This window comes from Astatotilapia calliptera, chromosome 14 (assembly GCF_900246225.1).
Source record: "Astatotilapia calliptera chromosome 14, fAstCal1.2, whole genome shotgun sequence".
In the NCBI taxonomy this organism is placed as follows: domain Eukaryota; kingdom Metazoa; phylum Chordata; class Actinopteri; order Cichliformes; family Cichlidae; genus Astatotilapia; species Astatotilapia calliptera.
In genome coordinates, this window is record NC_039315.1 from 11,175,077 (window position 1) to 11,194,738 (window position 19,662).

The 19,662-nt window shown below is 40.2% G+C and overlaps 1 protein-coding gene across 1 annotated transcript; it reads left to right on the forward strand.

Annotated features, from left to right (window-relative positions):
* The first annotated feature begins 1,130 nt into the window (after positions 1-1,130).
* On the forward strand, positions 1,131-19,250 carry tada2a (transcriptional adaptor 2A). Its single transcript, XM_026192827.1, has 15 exons — positions 1,131-1,301; positions 1,707-1,813; positions 1,895-1,954; positions 2,051-2,142; positions 5,915-6,072; positions 6,507-6,595; positions 7,004-7,076; positions 7,182-7,245; positions 9,132-9,175; positions 13,879-13,989; positions 16,097-16,168; positions 16,601-16,733; positions 17,147-17,190; positions 17,554-17,633; positions 18,104-19,250. The coding sequence occupies exons 1-15, from the start codon at positions 1,277-1,279 to the stop codon at positions 18,287-18,289; spliced, it is 1,338 nt and encodes a 445-aa protein (XP_026048612.1). The 5' UTR covers positions 1,131-1,276; the 3' UTR covers positions 18,290-19,250.
* The last annotated feature ends 412 nt before the right edge of the window (positions 19,251-19,662 follow it).

The window sequence follows — 19,662 nt, forward strand, 5'->3', positions numbered from 1 at the left end:
TTTTGATTGCCTTTTTAATAGTTGTGTTGTGAGCCAGCCAGGTGAAAGGTCAACCCAGACAGCAGACAGCGCCTTTGAATACTGAAGCTGAAATGCTGAAACACAAGAAATATGAAAAAAAAAAAAAACATACAAAAATAAATATAGTACAATATAATCGTAATTGTAAGTTTTGGTAGGTCATTGCAAAGAAAATAAAATAATAAATGGCGAAGTGACATTAAAATTAAACTAATTAACATGATTATATAAATATATATCAGTCTTCTTTTTTCAGCTGTTCCTTTTATTTAGGGGTCACCACAGCAGATCATCTGCCTCCATTTCACTCTACCTCTAGCTTAAAGTGGTTGTATATCACCTGCACATTAACACCAGTAAGACAACGGAGATGGTGGTTGACTTCTGGAGAAAACCAACACCTATCATACCAGTGAACATCCATAGTTTGGACATCAGGGTGGCGGACAGTTACAAATATCTGGGGGTTCACCTTAAAAGTAGATTGGAGTGGTTTGATTACTGGTCCAAGGCTATGTACAAGAAGGGTCAAAGTTGGCTTCTGGGTCTTTTTGATCGTGCAGGACATTACTGAGGACTTTTTATGACCTGGTGAGGTCTATTGCAATTTTTTATGCAGTTTTCTGCTGGGGAGGTGGCAGCACGGAGAGGAACCAGAAACAACTTAATACTCTAATGAAGAGGGCCAGCTTTGTCATGGCCAGTCCTCTAGCCGCAGTGTAGGACGGCCCACCATTTTTGTGTATGTATTATCATTCCCACTGCACTTTTTATACATATATTTTGTTTTGTTGTTTAATCTCTGTGGTGTGGCTTTTAGTGTATATTAGTGTGTGTGTATATAGTACATTTTCTACAAAAATGTTTTAGTCTTGTATTTTATTGATTTTTGCATTTTTAAAAGTATTAGCTTTTTTGTAAGTCTTGTTTTATTTTCTGTTTTTATTGTTTTCTAATATATAATTACTTCACATTTTGTCTCTGACCCTTGTGCTGCTGTAGCAAGTATATTTGCCCAATGTGGGATTATTATAATCTCTATATATTTAGCCGTAATATAAATACCAAATATTTTACATGTATTACATTTCTTAGTTAGTTATCGATCCTCCTTATAGAAAATATCTAAGGGGAGTATTGAGTTATCTGAGCTCGATTAGCTGTGCCTTCACAATCAGGGTCACTTGCGAGCTTTGAAAAATAGATGGAACCTAAACGTCGAAGCTGTTATTAAGTTTCATTTAAACGTAATCCTATGGACCGCCTAGCATCTTTTGCAAGTAAGTTTTAGTAATATGTCACAGATACACGTATCCACTTCAGCTTTAAAGTGTTATCGTCTATCATTTTTGGGGTTATTATCTCAGGTTAGCTATATTAAGCTGGGTCTGCTATGCTAACATTAGCGTTAGCGTGCAGCGATGCTAACACGGCGTGTTAACTACTTTAACAGCCTTTGGTGCCTTTTGTTATTGAGCTGCTTTTCAAACGGTGATGAAACATTATCATACATGGCGCTTTAAAGTTAGCATGTGTGGTTTAGCTTAAAGCTCGCTGTAAAGCCTAATAAATTGAAATCTGCAGTCTTGTTTACATTGTAAGCTCGTTTCATGTAAAGAAATGTCAGCTGATTTGTTATACAACCCTACCTGGTGACTTAAAGTGTTAAAATCACGTGATTTCAGATGACCCCTCCGATAAACCGCCGTGCAGAGGTTGTTCATCGTATCTGACTGAGCCTTATATCAAATGTGCAGAATGTGGACCCTCACCTTTCCTGCTGTGCCTCCAGGTGAATCGGTCACAAAAACTCTTAAATTTACCTGCAGACAAACCCAGTCCGACTGAAACTAAACATTTTGTTTCCCTTCAGTGCTTCACCAGAGGATTTGAGTACAAGAAGCACCAGAGTGATCACAAATATGAAATCATGGTGAGTGAAATAAAAAACAAACAAACAAACAAATAAAATCTTATCCAGTGTGGCTGTCTTTCAACATCAATGTTCATCTTTCACCCCGTTATGCAGACGTCAGATTTCCCCGTGCTGGAGCCTGGGTGGACAGCCCAGGAAGAGATGGCCCTGCTTGAAGCCGTCATGGACTGTGGCTTTGGAAATTGGTTAGTATTTTCTAGTTGTTTGGTGAGATTTCCTTATAAACTACATACACATGTCCTTATTTCTTAAAAAGCCTGAATGCTAAGATTTATGGCATGCAGTCCAGTTTCCAGAGGTGGGGTACAAGCTAAACGGGTTATTGGTCTGTCGCAGGACTAACACAGAGACAGATAACTGTGCACACTCACATTCATCTACTGTCACTTTAGAACAAGTTAACCTAAAAAGCAGTCTCTGGACTTTAGGAGGAAGCCAGAGTATCTAGTATTGTGCCTTATTTGGCCTGTGGCTTCGAACACAGCTTCTACTTGCTCTCAGGCAGCAAAAATAACCACTAACTTATTTTCCAACATAAATGTTTCATTTAATGGCAATTGCATCTCTTTAAGCTAATTTTTCAGATCATTGTGCATAAAAAATCTCTAAACATCTGTTACCGACAGTAACAAAGATAACAAGTGAACGAAATGTTGCAGAGAATTTCTCTTGTTTGCTTCTTTGTCTGCAAACTTCTACACAGTCAGGAGTTAAGCAAGCAAACTTGGCACATACAGTGGGGCAAAAAAGTATTTAGTCAGCCACCGATTCTGCAAGTTCCCCCACCTAAAATGATGACAGAGGTCAGTAATTTGCACCAGAGGTACACTTCAACTGTGAGAGACAGAATGTGAAAGAAAAATCCATGAATCCACATGGTAGGATTTGTAAAGAATTTATTCGTAAATCAGGGTGGAAAATAAGTATTTGGTCAATAACAAAAATACAACTCAATACTTTGTAACATAACCTTTGTTGGCAATAACAGAGGTCAAACGTTTACTATAGGTCTTTACCAGGTTTGCACACACAGTAGCTGGTATTTTGGCCCATTCCTCCATGCAGATCTTCTCGAGAGCAGTGATGTTTTGGGGCTGTCGCCGAGCAACACGGACTTTCAACTTCCGCCACAGATTTTCTATGGGGTTGAGGTCTGGAGACTGGCTAGGCCACTCCAGGACTTTCAAATGCTTCTTACGGAGCCACTCCTTTGTTGCCCGGGCGGTGTGTTTTGGATCATTGTCATGTTGGAAGACCCAGCCTCGTTTCATCTTCAAAGTTCTCACTGATGGAAGGAGGTTTTGGCTCAAAATCTCACGATACATGGCCCCATTCATTCTGTCCTTAACACGGATCAGTCGTCCTGTCCCCTTGGCAGAAAAACAGCCCCATAGCATGATGTTTCCACCCCCATGCTTCACAGTAGGTATGGTGTTCTTGTGATGCAACTCAGTATTCTTCTTCCTCCAAACACGACGAGTTGAGTTTATACCAAAAAGTTCTACTTTGGTTTCATCTGACCACATGACATTCTCCCAATCCTCTGCTGTATCATCCATGTGCTCTCTGGCAAACTTCAGACGGGCCTGGACATGCACTGGCTTCAGCAGCGGAACACGTCTGGCACTGCGGGATTTGATTCCCTGCCGTTGTAGTGTGTTACTGATGGTGACCTTTGTTACTTTGGTCCCAGCTCTCTGCAGGTCATTCACCAGGTCCCCCCGTGTGCTTCTGGGATCTTTGCTCACCGTTCTCATGATCATTTTGACCCCACGGGATGAGATCTTGCGTGGAGCCCCAGATCGAGGGAGATTATCAGTGGTCTTGTATGTCTTCCATTTTCTGATGATTGCTCCCACAGCTGATTTTTTCACACCAAGCTGCTTGCCTATTGTAGATTCACTCTTCCCAGTCTGGTGCAGGTCTACAATACTTTTCCTGGTGTCCTTCAAAAGCTCTTTGGTCTTGGCCATGGCGGAGTTTGGAGTCTGACTGTTTGAGGCTGTGGACAGGTGTCTTTTATACAGATGATGAGTTCAAACAGGTGCCATTCATACAGGTAACGAGTGGGGGACAGAAAAGCTTCTTACAGAAGACGTTACAGGTCTGTGAGAGCCAGAGATTTTCCTTGTTTGAGGTGACCAAATACTTATTTTCCACCCTAATTTACGAATAAATTCTTTACAAATCCTACCATGTGAATTCATGGATTTTTTTTCACATTCTGTCTCTCACAGTTGAAGTGTACCTCTGGTGCAAATTACTGACCTCTGTCATCATTTTAAGTGGGGGAACTTGCACAATCGGTGGCTGACTAAATACTTTTTTGCCCCACTGTAGGTGTGACTTAGAAACCTGAAAGTTCTTATCTATATCTGATATTACAATGTTATGTTGCCTAGGAATCACCTAAAAACAGACAGTACATGTTGGCCTGTTTATGCTGTTGACTGGCTGATGTACTTAATCAAACTGAGAAAAGTTTTAAAGAAATGTTGGGATGGGATGTTATTTTTGTAAATAAATAGGAAATAAATATTGGACTGATTGTATATTTATATAGAGCAAAATGTATCTACATCTATGTATGGTTAATGGCCCACTGTCTACTATTGTATTACTACACCTGTCAGTCTGACACAGTCCACGCCTCTTCTTTGTTTAAATAAAAACTGGTATGCAAGGTTTTGTTCAACGAAGTGCACTCCCGTATAGTAAATGAGGATTTTAGAACATAACTTTTCATAATAGTTGCATATTTATGGCTTCAAATCCCATTTGCTTAAGTACATTTAAACAGTTTTTTATCCATCATTAAATGTTTAATATAATCTTGAAATACCGTAAGCTTAACTCAAATGATGTAACATTGTTACTGTAAGGGTCACAATTTGGAGATGTTGCTATATTTGATTTTATGATCTACTTTTCTCAGTGTGATTAAGTTTATCAGTTTCTCAACATCATGAATTGGCCAAACAGTACTGTAGCACAGGCCTTTATTAGTTGTTATAAAACTATAAATTATAAAACTATAATTTATAATTATAATTAAAATGAAATTATAATTAAAACTATCAATTATAGAGCTGGCTCCAGGCTAGTGCTATAATGTTGACCCATGTAGAGTTAACTGTCTGTTAACGGTTGCTACAGCTCAAGTTGCCCATCAGCTCGAAGCTGTTAAAACCCTTCCACGCTTTCATGCACAGGGAGAGAAAAACACGAGGGAGGAAAGGCTGAACAAGGGTCACAGTGCAGTCACCCATGTTTGAACTCAAGCTCACTAGTAGAAAAACTAGAATATCAGGAGATGGCGTCCTTCTCCCCGCGGGTAGCGATGTGCCAGCTGATGAATAGATTAAGGTGTAGATGAACTGTATAGTTGTTTTTTGTGTAATGCATTGTAGGTTCATATCCATGTATCTTGCAAATCCATTTTTTTCCTCCTGTTTCTGCACAGCTTTCAAACTCTGATGATAAAGAAGTTGCTGTTTTTCACAGAAAATGTAATTCATAAGTAAATGAGTGAAACAAATCAGTTCAATTCTTCTAATTATGCCAAGCCTGCATAAGACTGAGACCTCTTCCTATAATTCCTGCTCTTTTTTGAGCACACTGAGTTTCATAGCCTGGAGGTTGAAACTCTTGAGTTGTAGTCACCACTCTGCACCACTGCATTCACAAACTGTTTTGCTTGCTCACAAGTTACATATTAATTGTTTGACTTAGACGCCTGGTGATTGAAACTCAAATGTTTGATTTGGTGATGTCTTGAAAACAGAGATTAGGTTTTAGGACATGGTTGAAGTTTCTAATGAAGAACATTTTTTTTCTCCCATAAAAAGGTGTTTGAACCATACAGTGCCATAACTATAGCCTTAGTTGGCTAAAAGTATCATATGAAAGCCTCCAGTTATTTTTGATCTGTTCCTTCTCCCTGCTTGTCTTCATCAGGCAAGATGTTGCGTATCAGATGCGCACTAAAACCAAAGAGGAGTGTGAGAGCCACTACATGAAGAATTTCATCAATAACCCACTCTTCTCCTCCACCCTGCTCAGCCTGCGGAAAGCAAAAGACTCTCGTGTTGCAGAGGGCGCTATTCCTTTTAAACGTAAGCACCCACAATGTTTACTTCATTATTAAAAAGTGTTTAGATTAAGTTTGATTGTTTATTATTATTATTATTATTTATTATTTAGTTTTATTAAATATTATTCCAGGTTTCATTATGGGCCTTTAGGGCATCTAGAAGAAAGTTTAACATATAAAATTTGAAGCCACCGGCCCGACAGTTGGGCAGAAGCAGTTGGTGACTGAGGATCGTGTCTCATTTCCTGGCGGGCTTCAGGTCTCCATCTGTCACAGTGTTGACTGCTCCACAAGCATTTTAACGTCTTATTCTTGCATCATTTGACAAATTCAAAGTAGAGACAGACGGTTGTTACGTGTCTGATTTTATAAAATGCACAAAATTTGGAGGTGGTGCTCTTTGTTGATCTTTACATTTTTAAGCTTTATCTTGCTAAATTTTCTGTGACGCCACAGCGAGCGACGATCCCCCTCGGCCCACATTTGACTCGGTGCTGTCTCGCGACATGGCTGGATACATGCCTGCCAGAGCCGACTTCATGGAGGTGAGGGAACACATTTGTCCTGTAGCTGATTGTGTGTTTGGATGCATGGTAGCGCGAAAGTGCACAGAATAAAGGTATGTGTGGAAAAGATAAAGGTGGCTCATGAAGTACTTAAGTGGCAAGTTACATGAGTTAATTTTTAATGTGTTATATTTGTTTTGGCGTTTAAAACACAAAAAAGTGCTATGGAGCAGGTTATTATTAATCTTTCCCTCATCACGGATTAGTTTCCCAGTTCCTACTGCCGGAAAACTTAACCACAGCATGACGCTGCCACCACCATGCTTTACTGTAGGGATGCTTTCCTCCAAGTTCTGGGCATATGTAAAAGGTCTATGAATCTTCCTGTTGTTTGATTTGCTGTTTAATATTGATAGCATTTTCCCTTACGTGTCCATTCTATTAAAGGAGTTTGACAACTATGCAGAATGGGATTTGAAAGATATTGACTTTGTGGATGATGATTCAGACGTCCTTCGTGGTGGGTTACATTTTGTTTTATTGCCAACTAAACAACAACAGTGTGAATCCCAGCATTTACATTACAAAACCTGTGAACTGTGTCGCACATGTTCTTGTTTTTCAGCACTGAAGCTTGCAGTTGTTGATATTTATCATTCAAGATTAAAGGAGAGACAACGGAGGAAGAAGTAGGTCTCCTTTAATTTATTATGGGATGAAAAATTAATTCAATGTAATGTAATGACTCCAGTGTGTCAGCAGGTGGCATCATAAGCCTTTATTGTGGAACCTCAGTTTCCACGGATACTTCATTATACTTTCAGGTTGAAAAAAATGCATTTCATACTGTATTAAAATGAACAAGGCTAACAATTCCAACATCCTATCTACACCATTTAAATATTAATGATTTCATTACGCTAATACATTTATAACTTCTAATCTAAACCTTGTTATTTTCTTAAAAGCTTTTTAAAGACACGAATCCTGAGAGGGATTGTCACAAAGTCAGCAGCGTGATTATAATTGCATATTTAAGCCTTTTTCAGGCTCTCATTACAAGCCGCAGGGAGTCATTCAGGTGCAACTTACAAGCTGCGGGAACTTCTATTCAAACCCTGAATATATTTTTGGAAATTGGGAAAATGTGTCTGTCCCCCCAGTGAACGACGTGCATGCCAAGCTGCTTGACATTTTGCCCAGTTTTAGTTGGGCATGGAGAGCATTCTCACCAGAGGAGAGTTTGGAAAATGTTTTGAAGCTCATAGAAAATGTACTGTGCACAGTTTACTTGTAGCTAATCAGAGAGGCTACCGGGATCACACCCCCTGCTCACGCTCGTCTCACAGTCCACTGTAAATCCCAGTAATACTCAGTTCTGTTGTATGTATCTCACATTTATTGAGTTAAGTTTGGTGGGTAGAGAAATATAGATAACGTTGCATATGTAGCAGCAGTTAAAACAGTAAACAGTAAAACCCATTGTACCTAATAAAATGGCAACTGGTGGTTATCATTGGGTACTGGAAAGCCCTCAAATTCAAGTCACTGTGGGCTGCAGGAAATCACAATGACTATTTTTCTGTATTCTGATAGTCAGCTGATGTAATAAGAAATTGAAGTCAATTTTAAAGGTTTCTAAGGATATTAATCTGCCTTTAACACATTAGCTGTCATTCTTGGACATACACGGACAAGCGTTGCTGCAGCGTATCCATCACTAAATCAACTTTTAACGACTTCATGCTCCCTGAGCACGCTTGGAATGGCATGTCTGACTAGGAGGGAATGAGTGTTTTACAGCTCCCTCATCTGTCCCTGAGACCCGGTTTTATCTCTGCTAACTTGTAGCTTGTCAGAAAGGCTTTTAAGATCAGAAGTTGAGCTGAACCTTAAAGCACACTTTTTAGCATAATTGCAGGTTTTGAGGGCCTAAAGGCCATTTATTTTATTCCCCTCAAAACAGGCCTTTAAATAGTCATGAAAAGCCTTGAGCTTAATTTCCAGGCGTCCTAAATATTCCTCCTTCATTTATCAACAGGGCTGTTGGTTTTAAAGTGTTTCTGTATGTGGTTGAAAAAGATGTTGTGAAACTCAGACGTGAAAGTAGGAATCTCCTGAATGTGTCACATTTATTGCTTTTATACTGTTATAAGTCATTAAATTCATTTTCTGTAAGTAATTGTAAATGTTATTATTCCTAATTTAATTAACATGGTAAGTTATTTCTGCTTGTTATTAAAAGCTTCAGTGTATTAATGCGTAATGTCGATGCACTCAGTGTCCAGTTTGTTGGGTGCAGTGCAGCTTGGACGTCTTCACAAAGATCAGCATGATCAGTTTTTGTTGCAGATTACTTTGCAGAGGATTGATTCAGCTCGAGGATCAGTTTGGAGAATGTCGTTTGTGGGCTGTAATGCAGAACCTCATTATGATGTAATGTGATGGACACGAGCACACCAAACTACAGCCCTCAAAATGATCATATAGTTGATATATACTGTATTTTTAACTTTCCAAAGTGTAGCGTAAGTCAGAAAATAAATGTCTACATCCATGTCTTTGTTTCTTTCAGGATAATCCGAGACCATGGATTGATCAACCTGCGGAAATTCCAGAGTGAGTCCTCTTTTGAAACACTCTTGGGGTTGGCTGCGACAGTATTCATAGCAGCTCAGGGAGACATGCGATATCTGGCAGCCAAATCGGCACAGAGGGTTTCCATGGATGCATGCAAATAACTCCGCTGTAATAACCACCGTTAACCTCCACGGCCCCTCTGGTAGCTGATGTGTGGCAACTGGCCGCGCTTATATTTACAGCGAATGGTACGAATAGCCTGCGTTGGCTCGAGTGTGCCGCGGCATAATTGCAATCACAGTGCGGTGAGCTTTGCTGCCATAATGGCTGAAGTGTGTCAGGAGAAAGAGAGCTGTTTTTATTGATCCACCCGTTACAGGTTGGGTTGCAGCGAGCTCAGTAACGTAATTCTTTGCATCTCTGGGGTTTTTTTTTCATTACACAGCGAGAACTGCTGTGAATGGATTTGTCCAATTAGAGCGTGTCTTTTTAAACTATGTGCGACCACCCTGCCCTTCGTTATATCTCCATGTGTTGCTCTGTGAAATTGTCTGTGGTTGGGGAGTTGAAGAGTTCTCCCCTCATGTTTTATTTATGTATCCTCCAGCCTCCAGTTAGCCCTCCTTCCTCTTTTTCCCTTATCTCCCCAGTCTTTGGAGACAAAAGGGAACTCGGAGTAGCTGTAGAGCTGCAGACTGGTTGTCATGGAGACTGTCAAAGAGTGTGTGTGTGTGTGTGTGTGTGTGTGTGTGTGTGTGTGTGTGTGTGTGTGTGTGTGTGTGTGTGTGTGTGTGTGTGTGTGTGTGTGTGTGTGTGTGTGTGTGTGTGTGTGTGTGTCAGTCACATGCAATAATGGAAGCAGTATCTGAGCCCAGGAGGCTCACGGTATCATGTCTCAGTGACTGCTGGAGGCAGAATGACCAGCGTTGTTGTTTCAGGACAGCGATCTGTTTGACGTCCTGTAAGAGCTCGCCTCTCTGAATGATTCAGGTTACGTTGCTATTTGCAGTCAGAGTTTTGTGTGCCGATCATGTGAAACCACACACAGGTCCAGCATTGATGTCTCCTCGGAGATATGAACATTTTTCCTTGTGTTGCTCAGAGCATGACTTCATGTGTTTAGCCTGAGATGGCAGCTGATAATTAGCTCTCGCAGGCTGGAGTCTGACGATGGAATTTGACCCTGACACACACACACATCAGCTTTCCTCGGTGGCTTTGACACTTGTCTGTTACTCAGCAACACGGGCAATGCTTTCACATGAGCACAACAAGCGCTTTCAGAGTGAGAGCTAAACATGGTGAATACACAGCAGTGGGGCGTTACTGTGACAAATCACAGGGACAGGGTTGCTGATTCTGTTTAATTTCATTCATTTTTTCTTCCTGTAGTGCTCCTTGACTACACTTTCAATTAGAAAAGATAGGGGACCAAAACTAATTGTAGAACTGTTGCATTAAAATCATTGTTGGCTTTGAAATTTGAATCTTTTGGCCCCTTTTGATTGCACTGTCAAGTTAAACCATCGGCTATATGCTAGCTGGACAGTTTGTATGTATTCAGCATTTATAGCTGAAGAAGGCACGCTGCAGCTTTGTACAGAAATGTGCGAATTCATTTAGGCTGTTTAGATTTGAATTAGGTACGAACACCAAATAGTCATACACAGAAAAATTGTTCGGGTTGTTCAGTCTCCTCCTCCGACTGATGAAGGTTGTCTGTGTGGAAATTACTCAGTCTCAAAACACTTTTGTAAAGTGACAGACTGTGTGCAAAAACAATTAGTGAGCGTACCGCCTCTGTCCGACCTGAGCAGTCTGGAGGTGAAACTGCCTTGAAACTCGCCATTATTTACTTGTCTGTAGACAGGGGGCGGGGCAAATTAAAAGAGAAACCTGAGCCCTTGACCCTTGCGATGAGGGTTATGCAGTGGCTCTGTTATTGCTGTGAGAATCATTTTTCCAAATGGTTTTTGCTCACTTGTCTCCTTGGAGTGAAGAGTCACTGCAAATCAATAAAGTTGATCTGAGTGTTCACCTTAATACTGTGATAAAGCATTTCTGTTCTGGTCTCTACTGTGATGTAATGAAAATGATGTGAGTCGTTTGCTGTGGCATTTGCGATCTCCAGATCTCATCCCTGCTGAACATGTAGTGGACAGCGGTCGCGCCGTCATCGTAAAAGCAACAGATAAGGGGGAATATCTTTTTATAAGGTATTCCATCTCTCCTGTAGAGTTTCCGAGACGCAGACAATCATTCATGCCCTTTACTATTTTTACTATTTTTCATCTTTGAGTTCTTTTCTTTTATCTCTACCACTGTCCCGTTTTTGGAGAAATCCTTTTTTTTTTTTCGTGACAGCCCTGAATATTTTTGATCAAATATCATTTTATTACAGCCAACCTTAAACAAAACAATGTTTAATTCATTGTTCTTCAGCACATCCACTGAGTTATAGATGAAAGCACACAACAGGTGTACGCTGATGATGTGTGGTGACATTGACAACCAGCAGTCTGAGGGAACCTTTAAGTTGCTTTAAAAATCTCCCGGGACTACAGTTGTCAGGAATTTTAGGCAAAATGTGTGCAAACCCATGGAACGTTGAAAGTGTTCTGTTGGCATATTATAACCCAACACAGTTTAACTTTTTTTTTTAACTTGTCACCCACGTTCAGCTTGTAATCACAATTATCAAAATGTTTTGATGGATTTTTTCCACTTGAATTTTTTCTATATATTGCTAGTTCAGGACAACTGTTGTCTCACGGTGCTTTATATTATGAAATTATATATTTTCAGTTCAGTGTTTGTCGATCCCCAGGATATGACAGTCACATATGGGGAGAAAGAAAAGCTCAGTTTTAACAGAGAGAGACAGCCATCTGTCACAACCTTTTGGGGAGAAGGATGAAAACAAATGGGACAAAACAAACTGAAGGAGACAAAATGCAAGAGTGCATCAAAGGAAGTCCCCAAGCACTTTTGCTGAGGTCTGTTTTGTACCAACACACCTAAGCAGTGGTTCAGGTTAGCAGACCCCCTGCAGACTATAAGCTTTATCAAAAAGGAAAGTTTAAAATCTAATCTTGAAAGTAGAGATGGCATTTGTTTCCATAACTCAGAGTTCGTCAGACCCATTCTGCTTTTGGAGATTCTGTGAACCACGTGTAAGCCTGGAAGCTCAGAGCAAAGAACTCTGTTGAGATGATATGATGCTATTAAGTCTTTAAGTTATGATTATGTCTGTTCATTCACTAAGTTATGATAGGAGAAGGGTTTTAGGGGCAGTAAAATGATCCAGTGTCACCTCTTAGATAAAAGGTTCTCTGTTTAAATCCACCTGCTGGCTGTGGACCTTGTTTTTTCCCCAGTAAGCCAATTTCCTTCTGCAGGCCAGAGACATGCATGTTAGGATACATGGCTGTAGGTGTGAATGTGAGGATGAATGGTTGTCTGTCTCTGTCGTAGCCTTGTGAAGGAACGGCAAACTGACCAGAGTAACCCTGGCTCTTGTGATAGCTGGGATGAGGTGTTGTGGACTGTGAGTTTAGAAAAGGTGGATAAAATTGTTGTGGTTTTTTTTTGTGTTTTTTGTTTTGTTTTGTTTTTGTTTTGTTTTGGGGGGGGGGGGGTTTCTTTTCATCTTTTCATGGATCAACAGTGTTGGATGCTGTTTTGGAAAAACAGAAAAACAAGAAACACACAAATCTGTCAGGAATGCAACTAAATAACTGGAACCTAATCAAAAAACATGTGACGTGTTTTGTTTTTTGTTTTGTTTTTTTTGTTTTTTTTGTTTGTTTGTTTTTTTTAAAGCAAATCTGAAAATTATTGGATAACAAGGTTTTAGCATTAAAAATCTAATTTAGATCAAAGAGCTGCTACTTCTTGCTTACAGTTAGTCACTCCGTCCCGCAAGGGAAATATTGTGTTACAGCAACAGGATCAAGATTAAAAGTGGTACAGTCTACAGAAAATAAACAACATAATAAAAGTGCCACGGGTGCACAGAGAGAGCCTTATACTGTGAGAGAGTGCAAACATTTCATACATACAACAGTGGTTAAAGAAAAACAACAAGAGCTAAGTTAACAAAAAGTAAACAGTGAGACTGAGAGATGTGCAAGAGAGTAGTGTAAATTGTAAGAAATTAAGAAACAGTTGCAAGAAGGTGTAATAAAGAAATGTGTGTGAAATCCTTTTGCTGACAGGTGTGTTCACCTGTCAGAACAAGAACGGTTACTGTACAGTTAACCCCTACAAGAACATGAATAAATGATGGTAACTAACAGTATTGTTACTTCAGGGCAGCTATTCCATAAGCCTTACATTGGGTTGTGGTTAGATAAATCTGTTAAGCACTGTTTGCGTGGATGCTGAGAGACCATACAGGCCATTTAGTAGCTACAGGATGCAAATTCTCCCCTTGCACCAGCTTCAGAGAATCATAGCGGTGCATCTACAGGGTGACTGTGATAAATGTTGGTAATATTTACATGCCTATATGCACAGCATTGATGCAGAGCTGCAAGTTGACGGCTGTTCTCTGGTGGTTAACTGCAAAAAAGAAACCAAATTACTTCACCTAGAATGCAGTAAAAAAAAAAAAAAAACTGCTCACGTCTAAAAGTGTCTGCTGGGGATATTTTTCTTTCATATTTCTGTTTTATATTTGTTTGTATCTGCCTGCCTACTCACATCTCTCTCTCTCTTTCTCGTCTCTCTGTCTCCGGTAGTGCTGGAGCGATGCTACCCAAAGGAGGTGCAGGAGCTGTATGATGTCATGAGAAGATTTGCCAGAGTGGTTGGACCAATTGAACATGACAAATTCATCGAAAGTCACGCATGTTAGTATCTGGCTGAGTTCACATGGCAGGGTTACGTGCAATTTAAGCAACTGTCACAAACACAGAGAATCGATTTGACCAGTTTTTGCCACACTGTCTCAGCATCGCACAGACGATCGCAGCGTCAAGGGAGGTTATTTTTAATCTTTGTGGGAAGGTAATGCCAGACCCCTTCCTGTTTTTCTCTGAGAGATTCCCACGTTTCCACTATGTCTGTGTACAAATTAAAGAAAATTCTAACACGAAATGTCTTCATTAGTCAGCAATGCTTCTTGACACAGGCTTATCAAGTTTTTGAACCTCTGCTGTCATTTGGATATCTCTTAAATTGGCATCTCACAGACAGTTGCAGTTTCCTGGCAACCAGCAGGGACTCCAGGAAGTTGCAGTTCATTGCAAAGAAATAGTCAAGCACCTACATCTCTTTAAACAGCAGATTTTTATTTTTACACTTCACATATATTAAGGTAATTAGTCAGCTTTGGAAGTGCTGACTGGATTTTTTTCTTTTTCTTTACATGTTGGACGGAGCCTGGCTAGCTGTTTCCACTTGTTTACCATCTTTATGCTAAACTAAGCTAAGTCTGCTCTGGCTGCAGTTCGACAGCCAGCACACAGTTAGATTAAACAGGCATGTATTAGGTTGGTTTCAGTCTTCTTAACCTTCAAGTTGAACGCTAATCCTGCTACAAGAAAAATCGTAACTAATCTTTGGAACAACCAGGATTTCTTAATCGATTGATTACTCATAACATGTAGTATAATCAAAATCACTTTCACAGTTATTGAGCAACACATTCTCGCTGTTAGCTCTGCACAAAACTGGTGAGCTGTCCAGGGTGTACCCCCTGCAGCTGGGTTAGGCTCTAGCACCCAGTGACCCTGCGTTGGATAAGTGGAAGATGGATAGACGAACTAAACTGATAACATTATTTTTTGGACCACACTAATTAGTCAGTCATAGCGCAGGTTAGTGATTTCTTTAAAAAAAAAAAAAAAAACTCAGGATACTAGAAAGACCTGCTCTTATGGTCAAGGACTTACGGTTCATGTGAACCGTGCATCTATTGCAACAACTTTTTCAGGACTGCAGACAAATCATTGCAGAGCTGCACAAAGCTAAAACTACACTGTTAATTGGTTCACAGTAGGACAAAGTGTCCATGCATGAAGAAAATTCAGGACTGTCCCTAAAGGTGGACGTGCTGCAAAGTTCACAGTGAGAACAAGTCCATTGCTTAAAAAGGAGGGGGGAAAAAAACACCAGGATAACATCAAAGCCTGCAGGATTCTCTACAGTCTGCTGAAATCCGTGTTCATGTGTCTGTGAATGAAAGCAGTCTGCAACAGACCAGCTGGATGTCCCATAACAATTCCTTGGCAGTGTCCTGAAAAGCAGTGCACACAAATAAAGCTTGTTGGGGATTTGCTGTCCCTGTTTGTATCTAATGTATCAAAAAAAATCAGGACACCAGTTCATAACCCAAAGTTCAGGAGAGGCTAGGTGATACAAAAAGACAATGACCTAGATAAACAACAATAAAACAGTTCAAACCTGGAAAAATTAGAGTCCTGGGCAGCAAACAGGTTGCTGGTTCAGATCTCCTGGTCTACTGCAGCCTTTCTCTGTCGAGTTTGAATACTGTGCATGTAGGTTTTCTGTGTACTCCGGCTTCCTCCCACAGTCTGAAGCTTGGTAGATTAATTGATGGTGTTATATCGGCCATAGATGTACTAATCTGAATATGAGATACTAAAAATATGTAATGGAGCTTGATGCTTCTAAATGTTGTTTTTTTTTTTTTTTTTTTTTTTGGGGGGGGGGTTACTCATGTCATGAAAGTCATAAAAAGTCCAGTAATCAATTCAGACATTGATGTTTTCTTTTGTGTCTTTCGCAGTAGTCCTCGAGCCGTCCAGTTCCCAGATGTTGATTTAATTTTTTATGAATGCTGTATGAAACTGTTCTGAGAAGCACAAAATGCTTACTCATTGTGCTAAATGAAATGTGAGCTGCAGCTGTGTGAAAGTGAGTTCAGGGATCTCTGCAACAGTCTGCACAGGTTTGCTTTTAACTGCCTTCATCTCTCTCTCTCTTTGTTTCCAGTGGAGTTTGAGCTGAGGAGAGAGATCCGCAGGCTGCAGGAGTACAGGAAAGCAGGGATCAAGTCTTTCTGCAGTGAGTCAAGTTTGAACTTTTCTTTCCCTCCTCCCCTGAACAAAAACTTCATTTTAAAGTTGTGTGCATAAGCAGGAAAATGTGTTTATATTCAGGCTTGCACTTTATTTTTAGTTCAGTTCAAATCAATTATTTTTTGCTGCACCAGCAGAACACTCACAGTGTTTGGATCATTTTTGGAATTTTAATCCTGGACCAGCTTGTTAATGTGTGCCACGGAAAGACTAAAAGTGCGCAGGCTCCTAGGGCTTTTCTTTGGTATGTGGACTGTTGATCCAGCAGAGTAAGACATGTGAGGGTGTTAGCTTGAACTGTGCGAAATTGTAAAGGACATTTTTGGCAGTTTCTGATACTTTATGGCCTAAACAGCGTAGCAGTTTCGAGTCGCAGCCCTAATTTTGTACGCTCTTTGTTCACCTTTCTGTGCAATAGGTGCCAAGGTGTACGAGCGGGTGAAGCGAATGCGTGAAGACGAGCGGAGGAAGAGGACCATGCTGTGTGACGTGCTGCAGTACATCCAGGATGGCAGAGCCTGTCAGCAGTGGCTCAGCAAACAGGCTGCAATGTAAGGCTCTAAACTCCCCGCTTGTAGCCCAGCGTGTAATAGAAGGGCTGGTGAAGCTGCGCTCTCCGGAGACACTGACCTCTGTCATCACTCCCAGCACTGTTCATGCTGAGATGAATCGAGCTGTATTATAGAGCATCTCGCTTACACCACAGTCTCTGCTGTATTTTTAGTCCTTTTAATGGGTCGCTGCTCCTCTTGTTTTCATCCTTTTCTTTGGATGTTATCCAAGTTCTTCCAATTATTCTACCTTTTAAAAAAAACCTTGAATGCTATGATTCTTCTTTTCTGGCTGATGATCCTGGAGTGAGAGTAGTGAACAAAAGCCCAGGGGTGGGGGGGTGTGTGTGTGTGTGTGTGTACATATATAAACATGGCAGCCAAGATAATAACACTTTTCTTAATGATTGCAGAGATGCTGGAATCACTCCAGCTGTCACAACAATCACAGTGTCAGGTACGGCGTTTCTTTCCACCTTTCCTTATGTATTCTGTCCTCTCCGTGGCTCCCGGCACATTAATGCAAACAACTTCTCCATTTATCTGCTCAAAAATAGCCCCCTGCTTGCATATTTTCCTAGCTATTTTTGTTTCCCTTTCAAATTAACTGCCTTTCCCTAACCTCCAGAGCACAAATGGGACGCACACTCCCACATGGCTATATTTACACAATTTGCACAGCGTAAATATTTGTTCGCCCGTCTCTTCGATGCAAAGGAATTAACTGCATGTTGCCAGGCTGCTATTATGTTCTCTGAAGGGTTGGCTAACATTGTGGTGCTGAATTTCCATTTGACTGTAGAAATTTTTTGCTCCACAGCAACAGGTAGGCGGAGCGCCCCACCTCTCAACCTGACCGGACTGCCGGGAACAGAGAAGCTCAACGAGCGGGAGAAAGAGGTAAAGATATGGTCAGGCAGATGGAATAAGGGTCAATATGCGTTAAGTCGTTTCTCATTAGTCATCTGCTTACACATCTATGTCAACAACATGGCCCTGGCCTCTCTTAATGACTTCCCTCTGTCATGGTTTGGATCTCCATTTTGGACAGTGGTGTTGGGAATCTTATCAGAAGTGATGGAATTATGAACACAGAAAAGTACAGTCAGATTTGGATCCATCGTGGAATACTATCTGAAAGCATGTGATTGTCTTAATTTTTCCAGCTTGACAATGATGCCAAATACACTGCCATTGGAATAAAAGCATGCCCAAGTTGGAAAAATACATAAATCACTTCACGTATTTTCTTAGAAAAAGGTAAAGAAATGAGAGTTGGCTCAAGACTTTAGCACTGTATTTACCGGTGTGTTTGTTTTTTAAAGCTACTCCCTCCGTTTCTAAACCCTGTGTTTATTTTGTGGTTGTAGCTGTGTCAGGTGGTGCGGCTGGTACCGGGCGCCTACCTGGAGTACAAACAAGCTTTACTTAACGAGTGCAGACGGCAGGGCGGGCTGCGGCTGGCGCAGGCGCGGGCGCTGATCAAGATCGACGTCAACAAGACTCGCAAGATCTATGACTTCCTAATCAAAGAGGGTTACATCACCAAGGCGTAGGAGTGTTTGACCACAGTGGGAAGTTCGATCGTGGTTAGTGTTTAGTTTGTTTTTAATCTTGTAATGTTGTCAGCTCAAGTTTTGTAAGACGTTCAGATTGTTGCTGCTTGTTATATTATAACATTTGTTATTGTGTGTTTTTAGTTTAAATGTACTCAAGTCTTGTATAATTGTGAGAAGAACAGGGGATTGTATTAAAATTATGTATTTATTTCTCCTGATATAAAGTGTTAGAAAATGACCTGATGTACATGTTGATATTTTTAAACTGTAAAAGAGCCGCTTGGATTAAAATTCTTGGTAACTTTTTAGTTTACTGTAGGTTTGAATTAATAAGCGGATTCATTTAGTGAAATTAGGAACCGGAGCACCATTTGGTCATAAATGTGAGGCTTGTCGAAACCATACAATTCAGTAAATTTTATAGTAAAATTATATTTATAACATGAATATTTACTTCAAATCTTTTTTTTAGCTGTTTTTGTACTTCCTAGTGGAGATCCGTTTGCATTTGCAAAAAACAAGTGATGAAAGGAGCTCTTTTATGAAAGGAGTGGTTTTTCAGGGCTGCTTATAGAGCAAGGTAACTGTTTTTTTTTAAATCAGATGTTGGTGTGAGTGGTCTCTGCCCATTTAACTACTCCTGGAAAAACAAAAACTATTCTAATGATTGTCTAACCATGTCTTTATTGGTTTTTACTGAGGTGTCAAAACTCACCATTGAGGAAGAAGTCATCAAATGCTGCTTTCATGGGGGAAAGAGTATAAAAAGAAAACATAATTTCATTGTAATTTTTTTGGAAAGCTGCAGAGGTGAAAATTGTATAACTGGCACAAGCCACATAACTGCAGCACTGAGGGTTAAAATGATAATAAGCAGCATCCTCTTCGGGATGTCATGGCTGTTAGATTGGATGTAGTTTTAATTAATGCAGACAATAAAATCAAAGTCACTCGATTACTCAGCTGAACCTTCCTTCTGTGTATCAGTCAAGTCTCCATCCCACCGTGACCTGAGCTTTTGTTTGGGGTTGATTTTTTTATTTTTTTTATTTCACCTAGCTATTTGGGGATTGTTTGTCCTCACATGGGGACAGTTTAGTTTAAAGTAAAACACAATAAAGCTGCCGTTATTTGACAAAGTATAAAAGACTTTGTTAAGCAGAATGAAGTATAAGGTGCAGAAATATCAAATTTTAATGTCCCCATATGAGAACTTGGGGTGTCAGGAGGGCATGGGGGGCACAGAATAATATCTTTAGCCTGCTTACAGTTGCATCTTCAAGCTGCTTGGCAACCCAAATCCATGTCACTACCTCCCTTTTTTTTTTTTTTTTTTTTTTTAAATGCTTACACATACAAGGTTATACCGA